Source organism: Perissodus microlepis, chromosome 22, assembly GCF_051167445.1.
Source record: "Perissodus microlepis isolate ML-2025 ecotype Zambia chromosome 22, ASM5116744v1, whole genome shotgun sequence".
NCBI lineage: Eukaryota > Metazoa > Chordata > Actinopteri > Cichliformes > Cichlidae > Perissodus > Perissodus microlepis.
The window spans coordinates 8,989,450-9,011,576 of NC_140481.1; the positions used below are offsets into that span (position 1 = coordinate 8,989,450).

A 22,127-nucleotide genomic window follows, 5' to 3' on the forward strand; every position below is an offset into this window, starting at 1 on the left:
CCGAGCGCAGCAGGTAAGCGCATAGCCCCTCTTGCTAGCCCTCAATGTCTACGTGTATTTAAAATTGAGAGGTGGGCAACGACGCCAGGGGTGAGGTTGTACACCCTGATGGTCTTTTGGATTCCGTGTAGCGTGCCAACTCCCAAGATCCTATATGTATGTGTTATGAGAGTGTGAGTAATGTGAATGTCTAAGTTGTGAGATAAAATTGAGGCACAGGCAGCCAGAAGGGGACAGAGGGGGGGATGCCTCCCCTGCACCCTGGTGGCACATCTTTACCCCAAGGCCCTGCATGTGTGGGTGATTGTGGTGGAGCGGGAAGAGGGAGGCAGCTGGAGATGGGGAGGGAAGGAAGGGAGGGGCAAGTGACCCCTCCCTGGGGCCAGCTCCCCCGCTGACCCCAGTAGTCACCCCATACTCTGCAACCCGCCAGGGAAAGGGGGCCCAGGCCCATCTGGACCGGGGCCCAGTACAGCAGCGCCGCCCAACCCCACCTCAGAGAAAACTGCACCCACCCCGTCATCCACTCATCTTCCAGACTACACAAGACAATAGACGCCCAGGCTGAGATCTTCCTCCACCTCTCCTGTATCTCTCCCTCCTGCAGAGTGAGTTCCTGAAGAGAGGAGAGCTCCTGCAAGATGTAACAACCTCCCCCACCAGTTGAAGAGCCCCCCAGGTGGCTCGATGCACCGGCGGCACCCTGCGCCAGGACTGGGCCCCCATACACCCACCCGCCCATAACCCCGGCAACACACCAACCAGGACCCAAGCCCCCGAGGCCCAGCCAGGGCCCCAGCCCAGAGACGGAGCGCCCCCAGAACCTCACGGCCGTCCCCGACCCACCCAGGGGCAGCCAGGCTACCAGGTCAGTAACCCACGTCCGTCAGCACAGACCCTCCCCTAGTCCCGCTGCACGCAGCCACGAGGAAACCGTCACCTAAGAGCCAACAGAGCCCTTAATAGGCCATGACCGCTACTCCGGGTGATGGTGATGGAGCTGATCAAAGGAACCCAGAGCAATTGATCTGATGTGGTGGCAGAGGCTGTATCAAGACTAATGTAATCTAATAGATAATTTCTTTATTGGTTAGAATTAAGATTATTTTTATTTTTCCAGTTCACGAGGACTGTTTTCTTGGCTATGCATAGGGCAGTGAAAACCATATGGGCTATATTCTTTTCTGTAGTGACATTATCTAAGCTGCCCAACAAACACACTAAAGGGGAAGTTGGAATGTTACATTTCAGACACTTTGATAAGTCTTCACATATCTCGCGCCAAAACTTCTGAACTGGTGGACAGAACCAAAGAGCGTGGATATAATTGTCCGGTGAATTGGTTTGGCAGTGTAAGCAGTTGTTGGTAGACGTAAAGCCCATCTTGAACATCCGATGACCTGTATAGTGCACTCTATGTAGTATTTTGTATTGAATTAATTGAAGACTGGGATTTCTAATTAGATGAAAGGTTTTTAAGCAAATCTGAGACCAGAAGTTTTGGTCTAACGGTGTGTTCACACCGAACGCGATAGAGGCGGCCAGAGCGTCAGGTTTACATGTAAAGTCAATGGAAAGGCGCGATGACCCGCGATTGCGGCTCCCGCGAAAATTCGGAAGCAGATTTGCGTCGGGAAAACGCCAAAACGCCTGAAACGCGCGTCAGTGTAGCGCGTTTCAGGCGTTTGACTCGCGAAAAAAAACACGCGTGTGAGTTTTTGTGTTGCATTTTGTGCATACGCGCGTTACGCGTCTACCGCTCGAGTTGGAAAAATCTGAACTCCAGCGTCAAATCGCGCCGCGACAACCAATCAGGAGCCTGGTGACGTGGCTGTTACCTAGGTCAAAGGGGCAGATCCAGCCAAAGCCCTTCATTCTTCAATGGAAGGAAGGCTAATCAACGCCGTAGCAAACAACCCGGAGCCGTTCGACACCAGCTGCTTTCTGTACCGAGACAGGAATATAAAGGACCGAGCTTGGAGGAAGATATGTAAAGAGATCGGGCAACCTGGTAAGTTCATTCATTTCTCTTAAGTTTTCTCTAAAGTTTTCGCTGACCCGGGGAAGCCGCACAAAAGCTAGCAAGCCACCGCTATTTTCCCACTGACGTACAAATACCGTTCTGCTTTTATGCATGTTGTCATTTAGGAATATATTTTATTGTTTATTAATAAACAGCACACAGTGGTCCCGCTGTTCATCCGTCACTGCTTCGCTTTTTCGCTGATTTTCTTTTTCTTTTCTTTTTTTTGCACCGTACAGCATTGCATTCTGCAGCCTGATTGACAAATCTCCTTCGTGTCGTGTCTCCTGCGCTTGCCAAATTTATCATGTTTGGTTTAATAACCATCACGTCCAATAGAAAAAACAGCACAAAAATACCCATAACTATGAGCCTCATTCGGAAATAGACACCTGCACCGCGAGGGAAAAAGGCGCACGAAAGTGGCAGGCAGATGAAGACAAACCGTGGCATAATAATACTTTTACGTTTTGCAATCTACAAAGGTTTGCACTTTGAGAATCAATTGTGAAAACTGTGACCAATGTTCATGTGTGTGGGGAAAACAGTGTATAAAGTGCGTGACCAGGGGCTAGTTATTCTGAGAACCCCTGCTGCAATAAATGAGGGACCACTGTCTACTCTATGATTATTATATTCAACCTGTTAACATTTAATACTGTATTGATAGAGCCAACTGATTCTGCAGCAGAGCATCCCCTGTTGCTTCTCCTGGCTCCCCAGTCCCTGAGCTCCTGCTGCTGCACCCACAGATATGTACAGCAAGCACTGATACCTTTTTAGTCGGTGGGATTGCCTTGTGATCACCTTTACTAAATATCTACAACCAATCTGATTATATCCTGTTTTTGTTTTTTTGTTTTTTTCAATGTTGAAATTAAAATCTAGTAGCAGCCTTCTCATTTCTTTGTGTTTTGTGCTGTTTTACAGGCCCACAGAGGAGGACGGCTCCGAGGCAGATGAGGGACGGGTCCCAGGACGGTCCATCGGCGCTGGAGCTGGCCATCCTGGTATCCCTGAAGAGTCCACACCAGTCTCCAATGGAGCATTTCCTCCTCAGCCTTATTCCTGCTCTGGAGAGCAGCTGGTCCTTTTTATTCCTGTCTCTCTGTAAATTCTTATATTTTATATATTTATGTTTAATGTTTTTCTGTTTGAGAATTTTAATATTATTTCAAATAAATTTTTACAATGACTAATGTCTCAGTTCTACTACACAGCAAATGTTGGCACACGACTTGACACATGTAGAATTTATTATTATACTAATGACAAAATATACTAATACAGTGGGATGCAAAAGTTTGGGCAACCTTGTTAATAGACATTATTTTCCTGTATCAATCGTTGGTTGTTACAATAAAAAATGTCAGTTAAATATATCATACAGGAGACACACACAGTGATACTTGAGAAGTGAAAAGAAGTTTACTGGATTTACAAAAAAGTGTGCAATAATTGTTTAAACAAAATCAAGCAGGTGCATAAATTTGGGCACCACAAAAAAGAAATGAAATAAATATTTAGTGTATATCAATGTGTGTGTCTCCTATATGATATATGGGGTGCCTTTGTCTGGACGTGCTTCCCATCCAGAGCTGCACAGCACAGAGGAAAGTTCCAGCGCTCCTGGAATCCCTCTGTGATGGACCGCCAGTCTCCAGGTGAAGGCACAGCCATGAAGTCGTCCACTAGACAGTCCCAGATGGCCGTCGCTACCTGGGGGATGATCTGACACACCGACTCTGAAACTGAACGCTTGGTCCTGAAGGAGTCCCCGGTGACAAGGAACCTGGACAAAATTGTTCAAAATTAGTATTATGTGTACTGCAGTTACAAAATACATTATTCAAATTCCAAAATACTTTTGTGATGTCAGATTTAAATCACAAAACTTAAATCTTACATGAAACATTTTGTAATTATAAGGATAATTACAAAATGTATATTAGATAATATCTAAAACAGTTGTGTTGTGTTTTGTTTTAACTTTAACATATCATAATTTGATTGATAGCAACTTTCACAACTACAGTGTGCCAATCACTCATAATTCCTAAACATGTCAATCAGGTAGGAATGAAGTAAGACATTAATAGAAATAAAGAGTTGTATGTTGACATGTAGCCCTTTCCTTGCTTAAATCATTAATATTTTTGAAAAATTAATCTGTGATAAGACATAGCTTATCAAGATAGAACCATGTAACTAAAGATGAACCAAACTGTTCACAGTTTTATCTAACTCTGTTTTAATAAAGGCTGTTATAGAGTCTGACAGCTGCAGGGATTATATACAAATATTCAACTATCCCAGAATTAAACCAGGTCTAAATAAAAAGGAGTGAGTATCACTACAAAGGTTAACTCAGTGGTCCTAATGCTACAGTTTGATATCAGCAAACACCGAGCACATACATTGATGTGACACCACAGCCATGCTATCATTGCAAACACTGAAAACAGCATAAATTGAATTAAATCGGGACTTGATGAGACCTTCTGAGTATCACTAGAAATATTATAAACAGTCGTCTCTGTACCACAGTTTGCTATCAGTAAACACCGAGAGCATTCGCTGTTAGCATAGCACATCCATGTTAGCAGTGTATAAATGGATGGTTTAGCATATTAGCACAGGTATCAATAAAGGACTACCGTATTAAATACTTTTACTAACCTCAGGCAGACGGACAGGCGCTCTGCAGGTGGGATTGAGCGCCTGTAATTGGTGTCTAGGCGGGCGATGCTGGGACCGACGAGGGAAAGCAGGTCCTCAAACTGGCCGGTGATATCTCTGGAATCGGCCGTCATCCAGGCGCAGCTCCTGGAGCAAATGGTGAAACTCACCAAACTGCTCACGCCTCTGGAGGACCTGATGGACCCAGGTACAGCGAGGACGTCTTTTATGCCGCTGCTCTGCTCTCCACAGTACATAGAGAAGGGAGACTCTCTCTTCAAGCGCTAGCTCGACAGCTGCCATCTTGCAAAGATACCGGTCTGACACAACTTCCTCCAACATTCCTCCCACATTTCCGGTTCACGCGCGTCAAAATTTTGACGCGCTATGGATTTTTCTTGGACACGCTTTGAGACGCGAATGTGCACGCGTCAAATTAGGGGCGTTTGGGGCGTTTTGTTCGCGTCCATCGCGTTTGGTGTGAACACACCGTAAGTTAACTGATAAATCCGCTTCCCATTTTGCAATAGAAAGTGATATTGATTCATCTGTTTTAGAAAGCATTCTGTATATTTTGGAAAGTAATTTGGGAGTTTTAAGAGTAAGAAATTGAACCACACTTGATGGTGTTTGTAGTTCAACTTGACCCGGTTTAAATTTCTTTTTTACTATGGATTTAATTTGTTGATATTCTAAAAATCTTTTCTTGTTGATCCCATATTGTGTAACTAGTCTGTCAAATGGAATAAATTCTGTTCCTTCTAATATATGTTCTAAATATTTGATTCCTTTACCACTCCAATCTGAAAAGTTTATCATATTATTGTTTTGTAATATGTCAGGGTTGTTCCAGATAGGTGTACGTTTGCATGGGATTAATGAAGACTCCGTCAATTTTATAAACTCCCACCATGCTGTCAGAGAAGAGCTGATGTTGACACTTTTAAAGCATTCATGTCGTTGGATGTTTGAGCTGATAAATGGTAGGTCTGAAATCTCTAGATTATTGCAAAGTGCTTGTTCTACATCTAGCCAAGGTTCATCTAAGAAGGTATGTTTTAGCCATCCTGAGATAAACTGAAGCCTGGCTAAGAAGTAGTGCTGAAAGTTAGGTAGTTCTAATCCTCCTTTATCCTTGGTATTTTGTAGTGTTTTTAAGCTTATACGTGGGGGTTTATCTTTCCAAAGGAATTTGGACATGTATGAATCTAGAGATCTGAACCAATCTTGTGGCGGTTTAGTTGGGATCATTGAGAATAAATAATTTATTTTTGGTAAGACCATCATTTTTATAGCGGCAACCCTTCCCATGACTGATATGGGTAAACATTTCCATCTAGCCAGATCGCCTTCTACCTTCTTTAAAAGTGGGATATGGTTTAATTTAGTTAGATCTGCAAGCTTGGGAGAAACATTAATACCTAAATATTTTATATTTCCCGATTGCAGTGGTGTAGAAGAAAAATTATGGAAGGGGCAATTAATGAGAAGGACTGTAGATTTTGACCAGTTAATTGAGTAGTCTGATATTCTTGCAAAAGAGTTTATCAATTCAATCACCCCAGAGATATTGGTTTGTGAGTTTTGGAGAAAAATTAACACATCATCCGCATAAAGGCTGATTTTATGTTCCATGTTCTTGCATTTTATGCCCTTAATTACTGAATTCTGTCTAATTGCTGCTGCTAGTGGTTCAATAAAAATTGCAAACAGTGAAGGGGAAAGTGGGCATCCCTGCCTGGTGCCCCTCAGGAGACAGAAGCTGGAGGATGTTTGGTCATTTGTTTTGACACAAGCTGTTGGGGAATTATATAATATTTTTAACCAGTTAATGAAAGAGGATCCAAAACCAAATTTGTGTAAAGTTGCAAATAGAAATTTCCAGTTAACTCTGTCAAATGCTTTTTCTGCATCTAAAGAAAATATTGTAGTTTCGAGGTTTTTACTGTATGAGTAGTCTATCAAATTAAGTAATCTACGTGTATTTGTTGATGAGTGCCTACCTTTTATGAAACCAGTTTGGTCAGGATGAATTACGAGGGGGGTTATTTTCTCTAATCTCTTTGAGAGAGCTTTGCAGATTATTTTAAGGTCTACATTTATAAGGGATATTGGACGATAGCTTGAGGGATATACAGGGTCTTTGCCTGGTTTTAGCAGGAGATTAATGTTTGCAGAATTCATATTTGATGGAAGTCTGCCCTTTTCTTTGATTTCCAACAACGTTCTGAAAAAAACTGGTGCTAGAATCGTCCAGAATTCTTTGTAGAATTCTGCAGGAAAGCCGTCTGGACCTGGAGCCTTATTATTGGGCATACTTATCAGGGCTTCCTGGAGTTCACCTGATGTCAGTGGCGAATCCAGTGCCATTGCTTGAGTGTCTAATAATTTTGGAAGAGTTATGTTGTCTAAAAACTGATCAATTTCCTTTTTAGACGGGTTTATTTGTGGTGAATACAATCTTTTATAGAAATGCCTGAAAATGTTGTTTATTTGTTTCAGGTCATATACTGTGTTCCCAGATGAATCTTGAACAGCACATATAGTTGTTTTTTCTTTATTTATTTTTAGCTGGTTTGCTAGAAATTGACAGGATTTATTACCATGTTCATAATTTTGTAAGCGTAGTCTTTGTACTAAGAATTTTGTTTTTTTTATCAATTATCTCATTTAATTCTAGTTTTGTTTTGTGTATTTTGTTCAATGTTTCCTGATCTTGGTGGGACGCGTAGGCTTCTTCTAGTGTTTTAATGTTTTTTTCTAATTCCTGAATATTTTTGTTTTCTTCTTTCTTTTTATGTGATGAGAAAGAAATTATTTTACCTCTCATCACAGCTTTCCCTGCTTCCCATAGAACAGATGCTGAAGTTCCGGGAGTGTCATTATAGTCTAAATATGAAGTCCACTCTTTTTTAAAATATTTAATAAAGTCTTCATCTTTAAGCAGTGATGTATTAAATCTCCAGTTTTTACTTGGCATAGTATTATTCTTGTGCATTAGTGTTAAAGATACAGGAGCATGATCGCTGACAGCTATAGGGTGAATCTCAGTGTCTGAAATGCCACTCAGCAGTGAGCTGCTGACCAAAAAATAATCCAGACGAGAGTAGGAGTGATGAACATGTGAGAAAAAAGTATATTCCTTACTGGTGGGGTGAAGGGAGCGCCATGCATCGCAAAGACCAAAGTCGCTCATATACTGTTTGATTATATTTGTGGACTGCCAATTGCGCTGAGTTCCTGCTGTATTGAGCCTATCCATTTCTTCATTTAGTCCAAGGTTGAGGTCGCCTCCAAGAACAAGTGTGCCATCTAAGTGTTCAGAGAGTGCACTGAAAAAAATGTGAAAGAATGAGGGATCATCAACATTTGGACCATATACACTTACAATACATAGCTTTTTATCACGTATAGATAGTTTAATGATTAAAAATCTGCCCTCTGGATCTATAACTGTATCGAGTACTGTGAAATTAATATTTTTATCTATTAAAATTGCTACTCCCCTTTGTCTAGAATTATAACAAGCTGAGAACACATTAGGAAACTCAGGTGTTTTAAGTTCATTCGAACCTCTAAGAGGTCTGTGGGTCTCTTGTAAAAGGACAACATCTGCCTGTAGTTTTTTGAGTTGGTTAAATATTTTAACCTCTTTTCTCTGGAGCTAGCTCCATTTATATTCCATGTAACAAACTTTAGTGCGCCCATAGATGTCTGTATATAACTAGGGGTGTACGCTGTGTGTGTCGCTTAGACAGGTGGAGAGAATACATCACTTGTTCGTAAATAAAGAGAGGGGGAGAGAGAAAAAATGTGTGGCGAGATGCTCCCTGAGTCTGACTATGTGTGTGCATATTTACTAATATGAGTAGGCTTGGCTTAAGTGTGTGTATCCTATAGGTCTGTGTGCACTGTCTGACTGATGTAAATGTGCTGCCGTTGAGCGCATGATTGTGCATAATCGTGCATAATCGTGCTGTGCGTATGTGTCGAAATAAAGGATGTTGTTTGTGGATGAGTGTGGAAGCAGGTGATCGAAGCAGTGAAAGAAAATAAAAAAAGAAAGAAACCAAGGACAAGGGTGAGCGGCATAAAAACAAGAGGGGGAAAAAACGAGAAGAAAAAAACCCGAAAACATTCCAATTAAACCATTGACGGAGAGTGACGGTGTAAAATTTGCTATGATATTACACTTAAGATGCGATATGATACTGGTAAGTTAACCCTTTAAGACCTACCATAGAACCAAGTCCGCCCGAGCTTACTTTATATTTTTACATGCTGTAGTGCCATTTTTGGGAGCATTTCAAGTTGCTATACATCAATACAACTGTTATAGCCCATATTTTAATAATATGTATGCATTAAGTTCATAGTAACTACATTAATTTCAAATACAGTGCAATAAACTACAAAAAAATTGAAAATCGTTTTTGGTTTTTTTACATATATTTCTACTTGGAGAAATTTAAGAGGCTTATCCCTCAAAACTTTAAATACAAAAAAGTTGCAAAAAATAGTTTACAACAACAGGAAATTTATTTTGAGTGTCTTCATAGTTTTATTTTTGAGATACACCAATTTTTATATACTGCAGAAAAAACGAAAAACAATCCTATGATGCAAATTTGCAAAGAAAACAGCATGTGCATCAAAATAAACTATTTCCAGCAGTGCAATTCGAGTTCTAAGCATCCCAGAAACTATTCAGAAAAGCATAAAGTCAAACATGACTTATAAAAACACCAGTATAGGCTTTTAAGGCCTACAAGTAAAAAACAAAATTTTAAAAATGACATCACTTCTGGTTTCGCACAGGAAATGGTGGACATGCGATTGTTCGCGCTGATGTCTGTTTCAATGTGGGAAGTGTTACGAACAGCTGATCAGATCGGCAAAGCATGTTTCTGGAATATTATGTTTTTGTTCCTGCAAACGCTTTTAATGCAATTTTTGCAAAGCTATATGTGGAAGGAAACCATGACCTAGGACAAGCTGATGGCATAAGATGTAAGTACAACTCCTCCGGTTTCATATGCAAAAAAAATTATTGCGCTTGCTTACGCGGTTCCGGTTCTACAGGGATTTAAAAATAGTTACGCAAAACAGAGCATGCCCGCTCCGACCGGCTTCAAAGGGTTAAACAGATGTTAATGCAAGTTAGTGTGAGTGGATATGAAAAGGGTGTAGCGGATTCTTATCTGGTCTGAAGTTAATACAGCCACGGAGTGATGTCGGGAACGCGGTGAAGCTGTCCGTCCACGTACAGCCGGTCCACAGCAATGACAGCGCGGGAGCCGTTCTGGATGAAGCCGCGTCGGATTGGGAAGAGGACCCTGCGTCGTTCCAGGATCTCTTTGGGGAACTGGTCGTTCACGCTGAAGTCCGTTCCTTTTAATTCCCTGCTGCGGCTTTTCACCTGTTCCTTTTGTTTGAAGTGGCCGAATTTGGCCACAATAGGACGTGGTCTCCCGGTCGCAGCCCACATGAGGCAGATGCGATGCACCCTATCAAAGGCGATGTTCTTCACCGTGTCCTCCGGCAGCTTCAGGTGGGTTTTGATTAAGCTTTTTACCGTAGTCTCCGCGTCTTCTCCAGCGGCTTCTGGAATACCAGAAAATACGAGATTATCACGCATGCCACGAGCTTGTAGATCAATAACTGTTTCCTTTATTTTTTTATTTTCTCTTTTTAGCTGGGTAACATTGTCTGTGAGACATTTCACCGACTCCCTTAGCGTGGCATTTTCAGCAGCGAGCGTTTCCACCTGCTGCTGGCTGAACTCCAGGGATTCTCGCAAGGATTTAAATTCCCGGTGAAGAAACTCCACCAAGGACAGCCTTGCATCGAAACTGGACAATCGTTGGTCGATTGACTCCAGTATGTCGACAATATCTTTGCCGGCTGGCAATGTTGTGCCGGGGGAATCTGCCAGGCGAAGTCTTTTCGACGACGGCGTGTCAGGTTCGGCCGGGGAAGCTGCACTCTGGGCCTTCTTCATCACGAGATCCTGGGAGCACTGATCAATGTAATCTTGGAGAGCCTCTAAACTCTCCCTGTTGTTCTCCAGGGTGTTGGAGATGATTTAGACAAATGTTGTTAGTTATAAGACAACTGATAAGTGTATTTGATAATACTGAAGCTTAAAGGAATTTGTTCAAATGTAAACTACCATTCGCTTTAATTTTCTGCCAAAATCTCTGGCGTCTGACGTCAGTTACAACATGAGTCGCTTACCTTCACTTCCGTCTCACTTCTGCACACCCATGTGTGGCTGGCTAAAATATTTCCAAACATAGATGCAAGCTGTGAGAGATGTAGAAATCCCTCTGCAGATTTAACACATATGTTTTGGTCATGTCCAACTTTAAAAGCCTACTGGTCAACAATTTTCAAAACATTGTCCGAAGCATTGAATGTTGAGCTTCAACCCGATAAAGCTATGGGTATATTTGGTGTCACAGATAGAGGACATAGAACATTAAGGAAGAGTCATAAAAACATAATCACAGTACAAGTACTGTATCTACAAATAAGAAACACCTTATCAAACAGCCAATGTTAAATTTTAAGCATTTCCTTACAAGAAACCTGTCACAAAAGCATTCCTTTAGCTGAATCTAATAAAAATGCCAAAGATGATTCTTAAATTGCAATTTGCTGCAAACTTTGCATATTTTTCATAATGATATCTGTGAAATATACTATAACAAAATGACACAAGCAGGGTGATCTACCTACCACCTCAGAGATACCAAACAGCTGTGGGTGTGCTGGCTGGATCATCTCTCAGAAAAGTCTTTGTCCTGATGACATATTGAATGCATGGTAATGAAAAAGCCTCCCCGGTGCCTTTGTGGCATCGAATGGACCATCAATAACATTGACTAACAGAGAAGGAGACGCAGAGAAGGAAATTACAGGGTCAAAAAATACAGAGGCAGTAAGCTGGTGTTTTTATTTATAATTTTTTTTAGTCTGCATCTACATCAATAAATGGACTACTATGAGTTTATCCTCAGCCTTTTATACAAAGTTATAAATTGGGTCAGACTCTTCAAGGTATAAAAGAACATGTCTGCAATAAAATTAAATCAACATAACTGTCTCATCAGCTTGAATAGCATTGTCTGAGACACTCAAGTCTATTTAGATTTACATTTATCAATCATTCCATAGCTTTAACTTAAAGTTTTTGTAATTATTTTTTTTTCTCTGTCCTTACTTCAAAAACACCCCAGTCCCTTTGAAAACACACAAATGGCCGCTTCACTTGTTAAACAAGCAGAAAACAAAATGCACCTGCTCAGGTCTACTCACAAATCCTCTGGGCTAAGTGCGAGGGCAAGCTGAGGGGCAGGCTTGGTTTGTGACCATGCAGCCTCCACTCGGCAACGTGGTTGGAATTAGCGGCATACCCGGGTTGCTGAGTACACTGGGACGAACCCACAGAAATCCTATCCACAGCAGAAGGACCCAGAGAATTCCTCTCTGTCCATCATCACAGGGTAAAACAGTCCATAACAGGAACGTAGACTCTGCATCCACGGCTATTGTTTGACTATTCTCCCATTAGCTCTGGTATACAACCTCCTCCGGTAATGTGCCGCTGCTGACTCTCACTAGCTTAGTTAGTGTTTTTTTCTTTCGCCTCGCTTAGATCCTGCCTTCCTTACGTCTGATTGGACAATAGGTTTACATCAACCAATGGGATAAAAGAAAATACAAGATTGACAACCCAAAATGAACTTGTAAAACAACTTGCAGCAAATACGAAGTTTTTTTTCCCTTGTTTCACATTAGATAACAAACCTTTGGTTTACTTGTAACTTTTAACTCCATGAACGCTTAAATTATGATTGACTTCCATTTATTGTGATTTTAAACATGTTTTTAATGCTTTTGAACTCTTTTTTTTAAACACATTTATGAAATATTTACAATAAAGTCTTTACATGACAATATTTATATCCTTTTAACCTGTAGGGTCTAAAATAGATATTTGAGACCAGGCTACACGGGGAGGCTAGAGACTATCCCTACCCTGTCTTAAGGCAAGATGCAGGGTACACCTTGTACAGGTCACCAGTCTGTCGCAGGGCTAACACATAGACACAGCACAGACAACCATTCACACTCACATTTATACCTATGGGCAATTTTAGAGTTTCCAATCAACCTATGCCCAATAACTGCATGTCTTTGGACTGTGGGAGTTGGGACCCAGAGTACCCTGAGAGAACCCACGCAAACACGGGGAGAACATGCAAACTCCACACAGAAACACCCCGGCCTGATGGTGGAATTGAACTCAGGACCTTATTGCTGTGCGGCAACAGTGCTAACTGCTATGGTATAATGTCATCAGAAAACGTTTGGCACAGTTATAGAAGAAATATCACAAAAGCAGTTTTACAGATGTTTTCTGAGCTTCAGGCAAAGTCTTACATGCTCTCATTTTACTCCATTATTATCACCTGACTTTAGTAGTGAATAGTACAAGGAGTGGGGCAGGGAATGGTACAACCTCCTTTTTTTGATCACAGGTCAAACATGACACCAGTGCACAAAGCAAGGTCCATAAGACCATTCAGTGGTCTTAGAGCATGCACAAACTTTTTTTGAATGAAATAATATCTAGACTTTTACAAATATGTTTTTCTATGTACAGCCAGTCAAAACTTGAATCCAGTCAAAAATCCAGGTTTTGTGGGTTGTTTTTTTTTTTTTTTTGGGGGGGGGGGGGGGGGGGGGGGTTGCAGTTTTTACATCATTCACAACCCATGCCTGTCACAAATGTGATATGTTTTTAGGTTTAAATGTTTAACTATGAATTGAATCAGTTCTAACTATAATACAATTGAAAGTGTTATAAAGTGCTATAGCAAGAAATTGTCAATGGCTAAAAAAAAAAAAAAATGAAGTGTTTGTTTTTATTGAACAGCCAGATACAATCTTTTATTCCCCACCATAAAAAAAACAAAATATAGCATTCAACTCACTCCTTGACTCAATTTGATTAAAAATGTGAGGAAAAAGTGGGGACTTCTTATGTCTCACATTTCAAATTCAGTTTATGGTAAATAGTTGAAGTGTCTCAGTATTTACCATAAAGCCATGCCAAAGAGTAGCTATATTTGCTGTATTTTATTTATTTATTTTTGTTATTCTTGCTGTTGTGGTTCGGGGTTCTCTGTGGACAGTCGACCAGCAGCTGAGCCTCTCAGATAAGCTTCCAGCCAGAGAGAAAGAGAGGGAACAAAAAAAGACGAGTGAAATAAAGAGCAGGCCAACAGCGCTGTATGATTGAGAAGGGCTCTGTTTCACAGTAAAAAGCAGGCGGAAGAGGGAGGAGGTCGCAGTCAACAGAATGGGAATGGGAAAATAGTTGGTGGGGGGTGGAGATAAAAGGCACAACATAGTATTAGGATATGGCCTGTGGGAGGTTTTTTTTGGGGGGGGGTGTGGGTGGGAGCAACTTTCGAGAGCATGTCGGTGACTGCAACCTTCAGTGCCGCACTGCAGAGAAGGCAAGTTTGGTCTTACTCTAATGGTGGTGACAGCAAGCACTGAATGCTGAGATGCTCCCTCTGTCTGTTTGACTTTCTGTCTTTCTCTCTTAGAACCACTCCAAGCCTATTTTTGTTGATGGTTTGATTGTCATGGAAACAACATATTGCACACACACACACACACGCTTACACACACATATGTGTGTGTGTAAGCACGTGTGTGTGAAAACATTTATCATTTACTTAAACTGCAGGAATGTATTAATGAGGAAATGAAACACTAAACATAAATGCATTGTAAATGCATTTGTATAAAAATGTATAAAATTGTAAATGCAAACATTTACATTATGGAATCCTGTTCTCAAAAATGGACATAGATGTAACACTATCCTTTTAACACTTGTTAGTTTTAATGTTCAGGTTTGTAAAGCACTTTATGAATGCGGACTGTGTGGAGGACAGCCTGTCTAAGTTAGATGAGAGGTGGTTCACCTGGACCGACAAGCTGGAGTCAGAATGTGATTTTTTTTTTATCCCCTGGAGATCCCCTAGATTAGAACTATGATAGCTTTTTCTGGTGGTATGAGTCAGCGATTTTGACCATATGAGAAATTAGGAGTAAGTGAGTCAAGAGACAGTAAGTAAAGCTGTACAGATAATTCTGTGAAACACCTGAACCTAGGTTATTCCTGAACATCTTAACCAATTTCTTCTTATCTGAGGTTGACAGTTTCTTCTTTGTCTCAAAATTCTCTGACATCTCCTGAAGTGATCTTGAACACAGTATGCAGTGATCTGTCCTTCTAGACTGAAAACAGCAGAGGCTGGTAGCTTTTTCACCAGTTAAAAATATCTGGTGGATCATGAAACAAAAGATACAACATAGTAGACAAAAGCAAATGCTATAAATTGATAAGCATGGCCTTGTCCCAACTTTTTTGAGACCTGTTGCTGTCATCAATTTAAAATGAGCTAATTATTTTCTTAAAATGGCAGTTATCTTAGTTTAAACCCTTGGTATATTTTCTATATTTTATCACTGGCATCAGGACAGTATTCTGAAAGTACTCTGTATCAATATATAGCCTATGTATTGTTATCATAGCGGAAATCAGAAATAGTGCAACCCTAACGCTTACTAGCTTACTTAAGACATAGTGGTAAAAACACCCTACAGATACAGCATAAGTATGCAGGCACTTCACTGAATGCTACTGTACTTGTCAGCATCACATCAACATTTATACACTAATTTATAGTATGTGTTGTTCAAACATGCTTAATTTCTTCTTACTGTGTATAAATGACAAAGAAGAGTCAACTACAAAAAGTGTTTTTCAAAATTTAGCATACTCGTATTTATCCTAATGAATAATGCATATGAACAATATATACACTGAACTTTTACAGTGTAATTGCAGCAATTTTACGCAATTTAAAAAAAAGAATTCACATGTCTGTTAAGACCACAACCTCAAGATTATGCATATTTAGCTTTAAATGATTTATTTAATCCCCTTTCTAGTATAGTTTGCCAAGGTTTACATTCTCAGTAACCTTACATTCTTTCCTTATTTCTTTGTTGCACTTCAATGAATTACTCCTTTTAAATGACAAACAACCCGCAGAGAGTTGAAACAAACAATCAAGAGAGAATTTCCAGACACAACCTGAATGCAGGCATGTTAACTGACTCATAATGGAAACTGTCGCCACTTCATTACACAATCTTGGAAAGCTAGTAAGGGACCAATACACGGCTAGTTTACAGGGACTGTTATGAGCTGAATTTAGGTCAAAAGATTTGGATTTTGAATTCACAACCAAATAACTTACTGAGTGCAGTTCAGTACGTTTATTTACACAAGGTTCAAAAAACAGCAAGGACTTGTGGCTAGTGATATCACTGGGATTTAATAAGGCTTGGTCTGGTGGCCTTGACTGTGCACGTGGTTCTGGTCCATGGTGCAGAGCGAGCCTTTGCCCGTCTTCAAATTTGTCAACATCACCTGAGGTGATATTTTATAAAGGAGCAGGACTGGAATCAGTGGAGGTTCGTAGCCTAAAGAAGCCTCAAAGGGAGACAATCTTGTGGCAGTGGAAGTCAAAGTGTTGTGAGCCTTGGGCCAAATATACCCAAGGCAACTGAGAACTCTAAATGGCCAAGTTTGACGATATAACAAAGAGAGGCTTATAATTCATGGTTCATTTTCTCTGTCTGACCACTGGTTTGAGAGTGAAAACCCCAAACTAGGTTAAACTTGAACTACAAAATTTGCAGTTTTTAATCAATTACAGTGAGAATAACTTTTTTCCCATTCATGGAGGGAAGCTCCGTGACAAAGTCTAAAGTTATGTGTGACTACAGCCTGAGAGGAACAGTTAAAGGGTGACACAGGCCAGTGTGAGATCTTGAACTGCTTTTGTTTTTGGCATAAACTGTGCAAGCTGCTACATACTATCTGACATGTTGAAAGAGAAAGCCACCAGAAAAAACTCTTTAAAAAGGACACCATTCTACTCACCCCAGTTGGTGGGGCCGCCACCAGGGTCAGGCTCTCCTCAGGAGGGTTGCTCCTCAATCTTCAATGCAGGAAGGGAACAGAATGGTTTCTGGGTTTCAGTTTTCTTCTTTGGGAGCATACTGGCTGGAGAGAGCAACAGGTTCAAGATTACTGGAACCAGGATGGTAACTAATGGTAAAGTTATATCTTACAAAAAAATGCCACCTAGCTTGCCGAGAGTTCACTTTTCTATCAGACTGAAAATATTACAAGCTCTTGTGATCTACCCAAACAGTAAACACAGTTGTTCAGCCCTGTCCAACCAATGTCGTCATTAGCTGTTTCTGGGCCAAAACTCTGCTTCAGGTCCCAAAATCAAATGAACACTGTGGAGAGTTACAAACTGTCTAAATTCATTCATCTTTAATAAAATGATCAGTGTGGCTGGTGTTCCAGGTGTAACAATTAAGTTTAACATCCAGGCATCCATGAGAAACAGGATTTATGAAATTTAATGGAGTTAGAAGTAGTACTTTCCACCTAAACATACCATGTTCTGACTGAAGGATCTCTGAAAAAATTAAAACGTACAGCTCTGCTATCACTTCTGACATAAACAAAGACAGAAAACTAAACAGCAGTGACGTTTTTAGGGTTACTGAAGTTGGGCTAGCTGGTATATAATGATGTACTATGTGATCGCTAGCAACACAGCTATGTTAGTATAATATAAACAGCTGGAGCAGTGGTTCCCAAACTTTTTTTGCTGGGCCCCCCTTTGTTTTACAAGAAAAATGTTCGTGCCCCCCGCGTGCACGCGCGCACGCATACATCCTCCAACGACACACACCCATATTTTGCTCCATTGCGGTTTATTTCACACCTCAAACATTTAGTAAACAATTAAGCAAATACAAGTAATCTGCAATAAATTACAGGTAGTAAGAAAATAAACTACTAACTAATTTACGCTACATCCGCACCTACACCGGTATTTTTGAAAACGCAGCTGTTTCATCCACACGTAAACAGCGTTTCGAATCACCGAAAACTGAGATTTCTTTAAAACTCCTTTTTTGCGTTTACGTGTGGACGAGGAATACAGAGTTCGTCACGCAATGTCAAAGGTATGTGCCTTTTTTTCATGTCACGCTGTGCGCCACGTTATTGTTTATATGAGATGAATTGCAGAATGGCAGATAGAGACAAAATACTGTTAATCTGACTATCTGCAGGTTTTACACGCTTACATATACACACGCAGTTAATGTCCCTCCATTTACAAAGGCAGAGGCATCACGATGTGATTATTTTACGTGTAGTTGGTTTTTTTTCCTGTGTAATAATATTCAACATTGCTGTCAATATCAGCCTGATATTATTTGTATCCCACTGTAACTTTACTGTATAAAGTATAGTATAGTATGTATATCTCCAAAATGTCAGGAGTAGTTAGTCATTACAAGAAGTGTTTGTGAACTAAAAATCACGAATGTGGGATACTGTTTGTCCGTGATTTAAACATCCCAGCGCTGCTCCCGACGAAGGGAAAAGCAATTCTGCTGAGAAGACCTACCTTGGCACTTGTGCAGGTGAAGCCAAAGGGAAGATATGCTTCACCATATTTTCTAGTCTTTGGCTTAGAATGAAGTTGGTTTGGAAACATATTCAGCTATGCTTCATCTCCTGCTTTGCGTTTCTATAGGCGCCCGTGCCGGCAGTGTCCAAGCGTTTTGTTTTTTTCCCCCCCTTTTCATCCCGCGCCCCCCCTGCCATGTCTCTGGGCCCCACACTTTGGGAAGGTCTGAGCTGGAGGATGAACACTAACTTTTTTAAAAGTTAACGCTAGGGTTCCCGATGGTTAGGAACAAATGTAAATACATGGCAGGATGATGTTGTTCTTCTAGAATTTTTGAAAAGATCAAAATGTTGTTAAGTTAAACAAAAAAATGTTGCAAAACAACAAGAAACACATTTTTTACCAAGGCCTGGAAAACTGTGGGGCATTGGTAAATGGCCTGTATTTGTATAGCGCTTTACTTAGTCCCTAAGGACCCCAAAGCGCTTTACACTACATTCAGTCATTCACCCATTCATTCACACACTGTGATGGCAAGCTACATTGTAGCCACAGCTGCCCTGGGGCGCACTGACAGAGGCGAGGCTGCCGGACACTGGCGCCACCGGGCCCTCTGACCACCACCAGTAGGCAACGGGTGAAGTGTCTTGCCCAACAACACAACAACTGAGACTGACCGAGGCGGGGCTCGAACCGACAACCTTCCGATTACAAGACGAACTGCCAACTCTTGAGCCACAATCGCCCCTGGCCATTGGCACACCCAAATAGCATTACTAGATGCTCAAAGTATGACTAAATGGTAAGCATTATGCAAGTATAATTTGGTAAAAACTGTTGGACAAAGACAGAGACATGCCAGCCAGAAACTTCTACCAAAAGAAGCCAGCTCATCTACAATTCGGAACAATCAACATTGGAACTCTGACTGGATGCAGCCGAGAGCTGGCCCAGGTACTCAAGAAGAGGAACATCGACGTAGCCTGTGTTCAAGAATGCAAATGGACCGGAAGAAAAGCGGCGGAGATTGGAGAGGGATATAAGCTCTTCTACTGCGGAGAGAGAGCCACTAAGAATGTAGTGGCCATCGCACTCAGCAAACACCTGCTCCAATCCCCGTATAAGATTGAGCGAACATCTGATCAATTAATGTCTATCAGAATCGAACTAGGAACAGCTGACGTTAATGTTGTGACCTGCTATGCACCACAGACTGGATGCAGCGATGAAACGAAAAAGAATTTTGGGACAAGTTGGACAGGATCATACGGACCATTGCCCCGGATGAACACATTCTAATCGGAGGCGATCTGAACGGCCACGTGGGATCAAACGGGCGGCTACCCACAGTGCCATGGGGGACAAGGCCTTGGCGTGAGGAACGACGACGGAATACGTATCCTCGATTTTGCGGCGGCGCACAATCTGGCCGTTACCAACACATTCTTTAAGAAGCGGCCATCGCACCTAGCCACCTACACCAGCGGCAGACATGCAACTCAGATCGACTATTGGATGGTTCGGCAGCGAGACCTCAAACAGGTCACGGACACCAAAGTAATTCCATATGAATCCGTGGCCCCCCAGCACCATCTACTTGTCATGGATACAAAGATTGTCAAGCCAAAACTGCCCAGATGCCGGACAGGACCAAAACGATTCAAATGGTGGAAGGTGAAGGAGCACAAGGAGAAACTGACAACTATGCTCCTCTCACTTGCAGTAAACACTGACCAACCTGTTGAGAAGATGTGGACTGAAGCGGGGGAGCGCATCCACAACATTGCGGAGGACACCGTTGGTTCAACAAAACTGGGCAGAAAATACATTGAGAAACAGGTCTGGTGGTGGAATGAGGAGGTACAAAAAGCAATAAAAGCGAAGAAGCTGGCCTATAAGACTTGGTGATTGCGAGCGCATGAAGATCTCACCCGATACCACTCGCTGAAATCGGCAGCAAAGAGGGCAGTGGCCTCCGCGAAAAGACGACACTACCAAGATCTTTATGACCAGCTCCAAACCCCAGAGGGGGCCAATAACATCTATCGACTTGCCAAAGCCTGCCACCGCGCAAAGCAGGACTTTGATACAAACCATGTTGTCCAAATCAAAGGAGCCAACGGGCAGGTTCTGCGAGACCCCCGAGACATCCTTCAGCGCTGGTCAGATTACTTCGCTGGAATCAGCAATGAAGAATTTACACATCTGCCTATCCCGCCCGTGGGCCCAGTCGCAGGGCCTGTCACACCAATCACCACTGCCGAAGTCCAAAACGCGTTGAAGAAAATGAAAAACGGAAAAGCCACAGGACCGGACGACATCCCAGCTGAAATCTGGAAGATGATGGGCGACCGCGGTACAACATACCTTGCGGCACTCTTCAACCATATCACGGTCGAAGACAAAGCCCCCCGAACTTGGACATCGAGCATCACAGTGCCCATCTGGAAGGGCAAGGGAGATGTCACAGAGTGCACCAACTATCGACCAATTCGTCTACTCTGCCATGCAATGAAGATCTTCGAACGTGTCCTGGAAAATCGGATCCGTCAACTGGTCACCGATGGGTTTAGATTTTATTATTGTCATTTGTATTAGGAAATATTTAACCATATATGCTTAGAGGTGTGTAATCGAGTGTGTAGTGATAGGTAGTCTGCAAAGACTTTGTGTGCATTCCAGAGTGTTCTGGCATTCACACCCACATCCTGGGAGCATGGGAGAGGGCATACCTTCTCTTATTGTTTTATGGTAGGATAAACGTGGCTATGTCAGTTTTAGTCTAAGTGCCTTTTGTTTAGATGAATTGCTGGACTTCCAGACCAGCAGGTTTAGGGAAGTCATTTATGGGGTCACACACTGACCCCACACACACACACACACTTACACAACGCACAGGCAAGGTACTCTTTGTGTGTATGTAGACGTCTTATGTTAATGAACCTACGTATATTCATGTGAGCTCAATAAAAGAACGATGTTATGGGGGAGCGGACGAGAGCGACTGGTGTCAAGCGAAGGTACGGCGCTTGTCGTGGTTCTCTCCCTCATGCATGAGTAACACGAAGAACTTTGCCTACTTGTGTCTTGCTTTTGCTGTGTAATTAAATTGTCTTGAATGTTCCAGCGAATAGGTTCAAACTACAAATCTATCATTAATTGGTCCTTCGACGCCGGATCCCTAGAATTGACATTCACCGAGGGGAAAAAGAGACACGTCGAAAGACGTCAGCCAGGACTTATAGAAGTTCCTGCAGTAAAGTCCCGAGACGTGAAAATTCATCATCGGGCCAGTGGATTAGCTGTCTGTTTTTTTTCTCCTCACTGGATGATGATTGACGGGATTCGAGATTAATGCAAGAGCAACACCAAGTAAGTACTGTACAAAGAAGAGCGCTGTAGCTGCGCGGGTTCACGCGAGCACGGTCGCGTGGTTTCACACGGACCTATACCGTGCGGTTTCACGCAGGCAGGTGCAGCTCGGTGACTGCGCGGGTACACGCGAGTCCAGGAGCTCAACAGCCGTGCAGGTTCACGCAGGCTGGGGAAAGTTATAGGCCTATTTTGTGTTGTTTGTGTACATCTGTGTCAGGCACGTGGTCTGTGACGCCAACTGTTGTTGTTATCATGGGTTCCCGAGCAAGTAAGACTGCATCACAGGGAGACGACACATTCATGCAAGAATTCACTCCCGGCAGCGCGAGATATTTATATTCTCATACAAACCTGTGATTTTGAGGGTAAATTGGTTGCTGTAAAATGTTTAGATTCAAATGTTAGAAGTTTTCAGAAAACACAGCAGCCTTGAAGAGCGTGTGGAGAAGGCC

General features: G+C 41.9%; 1 protein-coding gene across 1 annotated transcript; it reads right to left on the reverse strand.

The window, feature by feature from the left end:
* Positions 1-2,933: 2,933 nt before the first annotated feature.
* LOC146362543 (uncharacterized) lies at positions 2,934-5,161 on the reverse strand. The gene is made up of 2 exons (XM_084920091.1): positions 4,703-5,161; positions 2,934-3,815 (listed from the first exon to the last, which is right to left on the reverse strand). Exons 1-2 carry the CDS (start codon positions 4,957-4,959, stop codon positions 3,557-3,559), a joined length of 516 nt encoding a protein of 171 aa, XP_084776217.1. The 5' UTR covers positions 4,960-5,161; the 3' UTR covers positions 2,934-3,556.
* Between the last annotated feature and the right edge of the window lie 16,966 nt (positions 5,162-22,127).

What these genes read in the sequence shown, in the direction of transcription:
- LOC146362543 (XM_084920091.1), bottom strand. Translation starts at nt 4,959, where the DNA reads ATGTACTGTGGAGAGCAGAGCAGCGGCATAAAAGACGTCCTCGCTGTA. An exon ending in CGCCTGTCCGTCTGCCTGAG is followed by an intron (nt 3,816 to 4,702) that starts GTTAGTAAAAGT and finishes AATTTTGTCCAG; the next exon opens with GTTCCTTGTCACCGGGGACT.